Source organism: Salmo salar, chromosome 05, assembly GCF_965601325.2.
Source record: "Salmo salar chromosome 05, fSalSal1, whole genome shotgun sequence".
Classification (NCBI taxonomy): domain Eukaryota; kingdom Metazoa; phylum Chordata; class Actinopteri; order Salmoniformes; family Salmonidae; genus Salmo; species Salmo salar.
This window is the reverse complement of record NC_138295.1, coordinates 95,445,454-95,454,098: the sequence shown is the minus strand read 5'-3', so window position 1 is coordinate 95,454,098 and position 8,645 is coordinate 95,445,454. Positions and strand designations below refer to the sequence as shown.

The 8,645-nt window shown below is 44.8% G+C and overlaps 1 protein-coding gene and 1 non-coding gene across 2 annotated transcripts in view; both read left to right on the top strand.

Moving 5' to 3' along the window:
- The first annotated feature begins 334 nt into the window (after window positions 1–334).
- LOC100196680 (eukaryotic translation initiation factor 3 subunit H-like) overlaps window positions 335–8,645 on the top strand; it is a 91,490-nt gene continuing 83,179 nt past the window's right edge. The window contains exon 1 of the mRNA XM_082975997.1: window positions 335–519. Coding sequence (XP_082832123.1) covers window positions 412–519 — 108 coding nt within the window. The 5' untranslated portion in view covers window positions 335–411. The remainder of the gene's footprint in view (window positions 520–8,645) is intronic.
- trnag-ucc (transfer RNA glycine (anticodon UCC)) lies at window positions 3,429–3,502 on the top strand. Its single transcript has one exon. It is a non-coding gene; the product is annotated as a tRNA-Gly (tRNA).

The following is an 8,645-nucleotide window of genomic DNA, read 5'->3' as shown; positions in this document are numbered from 1 at the left end:
CAAAATGTGTACAATTGCAGGAAATTAACTCTAAAATGTATTTTTTTTCCTATCCGCTGTCAAGAGGGGGGGCTGCTAAAAAAATAATATCAAGGTGGTGGGGGAAACAAAATTTTGCTTTGGGCCCCAAAAGGATAGGGCCGGCACAAGACAACTTACTGTTAAAAAGTTTAGAAAGCAGAGAGGTTGAAGATCTTTTCCTCATGAAATGAATTATGTGACGGCAGCAATGACATCGTGTTTTTTTTGTCTATCTTGAACATACTGTATGTAGATATGACTGTATCTAGTCTCTGAATAATGTCTCTCACACTCGGAACTATTTATTATGTAGTCATTTTACCCCAAGCGTAGAAAGCCGGTGCACTATGTCCCACCCTCTCTTTCCTCCCTCTTTTCGCGTGTTTCAGAATGGCTACTCGCAAGGAATCAACGTCGACACCAACCGCCCCGATGGCTTCCACGTCTCCGGGAGCAACTTTAGATTCGCCCGTGAAGCAAATTCAGATCGAGGGGCTGGTGAGTTATTAACTACGAGGTTATTTGTTCCCGGGTTTTGGAGGCTGTGGGACGGGAAAGGCTGGGTTGAAAGTGTGGCTAGGCTAGCTAGCTTTAGCATCATGGCGGACACAAGCGGGATGTAGGGAATGTGTTATAACTGTTCAATGTGGTTGGATAGTATCGCTGTCTGTACATTTTAGTTGTTGTGACAACAAAACCCCGATGACCAGACGGTGACCGCGGTCTTGTTGCTAAAATAAAGAAATAAATTATAACGTTATGGTGGTTAGTACTGCCATACTGAGTTTCATCTTGTCTCAAGAGGACCACAATGGAAACAAGTCCCAGACTTTGTGTGTTATCCTCAGTGATTTTATTCATGTGCATGTATGGCTTTTAAGTTTTATGTGTGCTTGTTTTTGTTAGTTTTTTTTTTAATGGTCGAATTAATAAACTAAACTAAAAGCCATATTTTCCCCCCTTCTAGTAAATGGTAGTGACGTCACTCCCTCCATATGGCAGAATATCCATCTCAAACTATGTAGTTAACAGCTGTGGACAAAAATACCCCGTTTTCATACCTGAGTGAATGTAGACACCTTTTAAAAGAAAATTACTCAAGTAAAATACTACTAGAGTAAAAATCTAAAAGTATTTGGTTTAAAATGTACTTAAGTATCAAAAGTAAAAGTATACATGTAAAATGTCTTATATTAAGCAAACCAGACCAGATTTTTTTACATTTACATTTACGGATAGCCAGGGTCACAGTTAAACACTCAGACAATTTACAAACAAAGCATTTGTGTTTAGTGAGTCCTCCAGATCAGAGGCAGTAGGGATGACCAGGGATGTTCTCTGTTGAGTAAGTCCTCCAGATCAGAGGCAGTAGGGATGACCAGGGATGTTCTCTGTTTAGTGAGTCCACCAGATCAGAGGCAGTAGGGATGACCAGGGATGTTCTCTGTTTAGTGAGTCCTCCAGATCAGAGGCAGTAGGGATGACCAGGGATGTTCTCTGTTTAGTGAGTCCACCAGATCAGAGGCAGTAGGGATGACCAGGGATGTTCTCTGTTTAGTGAGTCCTCCAGATCAGAGGCAGTAGGGATGACCAGGGATGTTCTCTGTTTAGTGAGTCCACCAGATCAGAGGCAGTAGGGATGACCAGGGATGTTCTCTGTTTAGTGAGTCCTCCAGATCGGAGGCAGTAGGGACGACCAGGGATGTTCTCTGTTTAGTGAGTCCTCCAGATCAGAGGCAGTAGGGACGACCAGGGATGTTCTCTGTTTAGTGAGTCCTCCAGATCAGAGGCGGTAGGGATGACCAGGGATGTTCTCTGTTTAGTGAGTCCTCCAGATCAGAGGCAGTAGGGATGACCAGGGATGTTCTCTGTTTAGTGAGTCCTCCAGATCAGAGGCAGTAGGGATGACCAGGGATGTTCTCTGTTTAGTGAGTCCTCCAGATCAGAGGCAGTAAGGATGACCAGGGATGTTCTCTGTTTAGTGAGTCCTCCAGATCAGAGGCAGTAAGGATGACCAGGGATGTTCTCTGTTTAGTGAGTCCTCCAGATCAGAGGCAGTAGGGATGACCAGGGATGTTCTCTGTTTAGTGAGTCCTCCAGATCAGAGGCAGTAGGGATGACCAGGGATGTTCTCTGTTTAGTGAGTCCTCCAGATCAGAGGCAGTAGGGATGACCAGGGATGTTCTCTGTTTAGTGAGTCCTCCAGATCAGAGGCAGTAGGGATGACCAGGGATGTTCTCTGTTTAGTGAGTCCTCCAGATCAGAGGCAGTAGGGATGAACCAGGGATGTTCTCTGTTTAGTGAGTCCTCCAGATCAGAGGCAGTAGGGATGACCAGGGATGTAATCTGTTTAGTGAGTCCTCCAGATCGGAGGCAGTAGGGATGACCAGGGATGTTCTCTGTTTAGTGAGTCCTCCAGATCAGAGGCAGTAGGGATGACCAGGGATGTTCTCTGTTTAGTGAGTCCACCAGATCAGAGGCAGTAGGGATGACCAGGGATGTTCTCTGTTTAGTGAGTCCTCCAGATCAGAGGCAGTAGGGATGACCAGGGATGTTCTCTGTTTAGTGAGTCCTCCAGATCAGAGGCAGTAGGGACGACCAGGGATGTTCTCTGTTTAGTGAGTCCTCCAGATCAGAGGCAGTAGGGATGACCAGGGATGTTCTCTGTTTAGTGAGTCCTCCAGATCAGAGGCAGTAGGGATGACCAGGGATGTTCTCTGTTTAGTGAGTCCTCCAGATCAGAGGCAGTAGGGATGACCAGGGATGTTCTCTGTTTAGTGAGTCCTCCAGATCAGAGGCAGTAGGGATGACCAGGGATGTTCTGTGTTTAGTGAGTCCTCCAGATCAGAGGCAGTAGGGACGACCAGGGATGTTCTCTGTTTAGTGAGTCCTCCAGATCAGAGGCAGTAGGGATGACCAGGGATGTTCTGTGTTTAGTGAGTCCACCAGATCAGAGGCAGTAGGGACGACCAGGGATGTTCTCTGTTTAGTGAGTCCTCCAGATCAGAGGCAGTAGGGATGACCAGGGATGTTCTCTGTTTAGTGAGTCCTCCAGATCAGAGGCAGTAGGGATGACCAGGGATGTTCTCTGTTTAGTGAGTCCTCCAGATCAGAGGCAGTAGGGACGACCAGGGATGTTCTGTGTTTAGTGAGTCCACCAGATCAGAGGCAGCAGGGATGACCAGGGATGTTCACTTGACAAGTGTGTGAATTAGACCATTTTGCTGTCCTGCTAAACATTCAAAATGTAACATACTTTTGGGTGTCAGGGAAAATGTATGGAGTAAAAAGTACATTATTTTCTTTAAGAAAGTAGTGGAGTAAAAGTTGTCAAAAATATAAATAGTAAAGTACAGATACCCCCCTATAAAATGTAAGTACTTTACAGCACTGGTAGTTAGTCTGTAGCTCCCTGTGGCTCAGTTGGTAGAGCATGGTGTTTCCAACGCCAGGGTTGTGGGTTCAATTCCCACGGGGGGCCACTATGAAAAAATAAATAATAATTATAATTATGAAATTAATTGAAATGTATGCATTCACTACTGTAAGTCGCTCTGGATAAGAGCTTCTGCTAAATGACTAAAATGTAAATGCAATAACTGGAAACACGTGCGTAGTTAAGAGAGATGTTGCCATGTCTGTCAATTTGAGACACATTCATGTTCAGCCGTCACACAAAACACACGACTGACAGTCAGAGCCAGAAGTGGCCCCTGCTGTGTCCACAGTACAAAACACACGACTGACAGTCAGAGCCAGAAGTAGCCCCTGCTGTGTCCACAGTACAAAACACACGACTGACAGTCAGAGCCAGGAGTAGCCCCTGCTGTGTCCACAGTACAAAACACACGACTGACAGTCAGAGCCAGAAGTAGCCCCTGCTGTGTCCACAGTACAAAACACACGACTGACAGTCAGAGCCAGGAGTGGCCCCTGCTGTGTCCACAGTACAAAACACACGACTGACAGTCAGAGCCAGAAGTAGCCCCTGCTGTGTCCACAGTACAAAACACACGACTGACAGTCAGAGCCAGAAGTAGCCCCTGCTGTGTCCACAGTACAAAACACACGACTGACAGTCAGAGCCAGAAGTGGCCCCTGCTGTGTCCACAGTACAAAACACACGACTAACAGTCAGAGTCAGAAGTAGCCCCTGCTGTGTCCACAGTACAAAACACACGACTAACAGTCAGAGCCAGAAGTGGCCCCTGCTGTGTCCACAGTACAAAACACACGACTGACAGTCAGAGCCAGAAGTAGCCCCTGCTGTGTCCACAGTACAAAACACACGACTGACAGTCAGAGCCAGAAGTAGCCCCTGCTGTGTCCACAGTACAAAACACACGACTGACAGTCAGAGCCAGGAGTAGCCCCTGCTGTGTCCACAGTACAAAACACACGACTGACAGTCAGAGCCAGGAGTAGCCCCTGCTGTGTCCACAGTACAAAACACACGACTGACAGTCAGAGCCAGAAGTGGCCCCTGCTGTGTCCACAGTACAAAACACACGACTGACAGTCAGCCAGAAGTGGCCCCTGCTGTGTCCACAGTACAAAACACACGACTGACAGTCAGAGCCAGGAGTAGCCCCTGCTGTGTCCACAGTACAAAACACACGACTGACAGTCAGAGCCAGAAGTGGCCCCTGCTGTGTCCACAGTACAAAACACACGACTGACAGTCGGAGCCAGAAGTGGCCCCTGCTGTGTCCACAGTACAAAACACACGACTGACAGTCAGAGCCAGAAGTAGCCCCTGCTGTGTCCACAGTACAAAACACACGACTAACAGTCAGAGCCAGGAGTGGCCCCTGCTGTGTCCACAGTACAAAACACACGACTGACAGTCAGAGCCAGAAGTAGCCCCTGCTGTGTCCACAGTACAAAACACACGACTGACAGTCAGAGCCAGAAGTAGCCCCTGCTGTGTCCACAGTACAAAACACACGACTGACAGTCAGAGCCAGGAGTGGCCCCTGCTGTGTCCACAGTACAAAACACACGACTGACAGTCAGAGCCAGGAGTAGCCCCTGCTGTGTCCACAGTACAAAACACACATTACACAAACAAACAAAAAAAAGCTCACAAATGAACTGGAAAACCAGAAATAACAGATTTACATCGAGGCTACATTGACCTTTTCTCCTGCACTACCTCTGTTTTGCCAACAGAGGGCGAAATTGTTTTACTGGTAATAAAATCTCCTAATCAATCTGCAGTAGAAAAATACAGAATTAGTTTTTTACGCTTCTTCACGTTCCATCAGAGGAGAGGAGAGGAACTTGACTGAGCAGCTGCTGCTAGAACACGATTTGATCATCCTCATTAAATCAACAGCCAGACTAGAGGACTAGGGTTCAATAAGAGTCTACTGTGTACGGTTGAGTGCTTGGCTGTTTAGATCCAAGGAGATTGTTATGAAGAAATATGGACTCATTTTGGGATATAATTGGCTGGGCCGCATCTCAAATGGCACCCTATTCCCTAATGTAGTGCACAGTGTCCCATGGACGAAAGTAGTTCGCTATATAGGGAATAGAGTGTTATCTGGGATGCAAGCCTGTGTTTTTTTGTCTTTTGAAATACAAAACAAAATCTGAATTTTTCTAAAGGACAGTTTTGATCATTGTGAAGGACAGTTATTCCTAGTGTAGCTAAACTATTCACCAGCTCTGAGTACTTGGAGACAGCTAGCTATTTGCTATTCCATTGCATCACGTTAACTCCAGAGATGTAGAGAGAGGCTGGCTCGCAAACAGAAACCAGGAAGTCCTGTTGTTATGCAATGAGAGAGAGAGAGAGAACATTTTGAAGAAGAGCACGGGGATTCTCCAAACTAGAGCAGGGATACAAAGGACTAACTTTTTTTCGGTTATATTCACCGTTTCTATGTCAACATAGGTCATCTACATGAAACGTGTAGAGGGGGAGGTCTGACAAAGTACGCAGAGGAGTGATGGGAAGTTGGGCTCTCTTTACTGACTCGGATCAGTGATTGGTTGATACAGTATCCTCTATATTGGAATATTATTTTTCTGCTTGTTTGCAACAGTGTAAAAAAATAACTAAATAAATTGTAAATAAAGTAATACCATTCTGTTCTAACCCAGAGAATTATACATTATATTAAAAATTATACTTAGATTAAAAACGGCAGAATCTTGTTTTAGCTGATATTTTTCCGTTGTTTGATGCTTGGTGCTCGTAGGCTGTTAACCTCTAAGGGCTACTCAACAGCCAGTGTAATCCCGTGGCGCGTTATTCAAATTCCTCAAAAATGCAAAAACTTCAATTTTTCAAACATATGACTATTTTACACCATTTTAAAGACAAGACTCTCGTTAATCTAACCACACTGCCCGATTTCAGAAAGGCTTTACAACGAAAGCAAAACATTAGATTATGTCAGCAGAGTACCCAGCCAGAAATAATCAGACACCCATTTTTCAAGCTAGCATATAATGTCACATAAACCCAAACCACAGCTAAATGTAGCACTAACCTTTGATGATCTTCATCAGATGACAACCCTAGGACATTATGTTATACAATACATGCATGTTTTGTTCAATCAAGTTCATATTTATATCAAAAAACAGCTTTTTACATTAGCATGTGACTAGCATTCCCACCGAACACTGCCGGTGAATTTACTAAATTACTCACGATAAACGTTCACAAAAAGCATAACAATTATTTAAAGAATTATAGATACAGAACTCCTCTATGCACTCGATATGTCCGATTTTTAAAATAGCTTTTCGGTGAAAGCACATTTTGCAATATTCTCAGTAGATAGCCCGGCATCACAGGGCTAGCTATTTAGACACCCAGCAAGTTTAGCACTCATCAAAGTCAGATTTACTATAAGAAAAATGTTATTACCTTTGCTGTCTTCGTCAGAATGCACTCCCAGGACTTCTACTTCAATAACAAATGTTGGTTTGGTTCAAAATAATCCATAGTTATATTCAAACAGCGGCGTTTTGTTCGTGCGTTCAAGACACTATCCGAAAGGGTAAATAAGGGTGACGAGCATGGCGCAATTCGTGACAAAAAAAATCTAAATATTCCATTACCGTACTTCGAAGCATGTCAACCGCTGTTTAAAATCAATTTTTATGCCATTTTTCTCATAAAAAAGCGATAATATTCCGACCGGGAATCTGCGTTTAGGTAAACAGACGAAATAAAATAAAGCATTCGGTCGACTCGGGCACGCGCCTAAGCCCATTGTCCTCTGATCGGCCACTTGCCAAAAGCGATAATGTGTTTCAGCCAGAGGCTGCCTCGATATCGTTCAGCTTTTTCCCGGGCTCTGAGAGCCTATGGGAGCCGTAGGAAGTGTCACGTTATTGCAAAGATCCTCAGTCTTCAATAAAAAGAGCCAAGATGAAACACAATTTGTCAGACAGGCCACTTCCTGCATGGAATCTTCTCAGGTTTTGGCCTGCCATATGAGTTCTGTTATACTCAGACACCATTCAAACAGTTTTAGAAACTTTAGGGTGTTTTCTATCCAAAGCCAATAATTATATGCATATTCTAGTTACTGGGCAGGAGTAGTAACCAGATTAAATCGGGTACGTTTTTTATCCGGCTGTGTCAATACTGCCCCCTAGCCCTAACAGGTTAAACAAACAGGCAACAGAAGTGATTTTATAAAGCCAGGCGCAATTCAAATCTAATGTTATTAGTGACGTGCAGCGAATACAACAGGTTACAGTGAAATGCTTACTGATGAGCACCTAACCAACAATGCAGTTAAAACTAATATTGATAAGAATAAGAGATAAAAGTAACAAGTAATTAAAGAGCAGCAGTAAAATAACAACAGTGAGACTATATACAGGGTGTTACGGTACAGAGTCAATGTGGAGGCTATATACAGGGTATTACGGTACAGAGTCAATGTGGAGGCTATATACAGGGGGTACCGGTACAGAGTCAATGTGGAGGCTATATACAGGGGGTACCGGTACAGAGTCAATGTGGAGGCTATATACAGGGGGTACCGGTACAGAGTCAATGTGGAGGCTATATACAGGGTGTTACGGTACAGAGTCAATGGGGAGGATATATACAGGGAGGGTACCGGTACAGAGTCAATGTGGAGACTATATACAGGGGGTACCGGTACAGAGTCAATGTGGAGGCTATATACAGGGGGTACCGGTACAGAGTCAATGTGGAGGCTATATACAGGGGGTACCGGTACAGAGTCAATGTGGAGGCTATATACAGGGGGTACCGGTACAGAGTCAATGTGGAGGCTATATACAGGGGGGTACCGGTACAGAGTCAATGTGGAGGCTATATACAGGGGGTACCGGTACGGAGTCAATGTGGAGGCTATATACAGGGTGTACCGGTACAGAGTCAATGTGGAGGCTATATACAGGGTGTTACGGTACAGAGTCAATGTGGAGGCTATATACAGGGTATTACGGTACAGAGTCAATGTGGAGGCTATATACAGGGGGTACCGGTACAGAGTCAATGTGGAGGCTATATACAGGGTGTTACGGTACAGAGTCAATGTGGAGGCTATATACAGGGGGTACCGGTACAGAGTCAATGTGGAGGCTATATACAGGGGGTACCGGTACAGAGTCAATGTGGA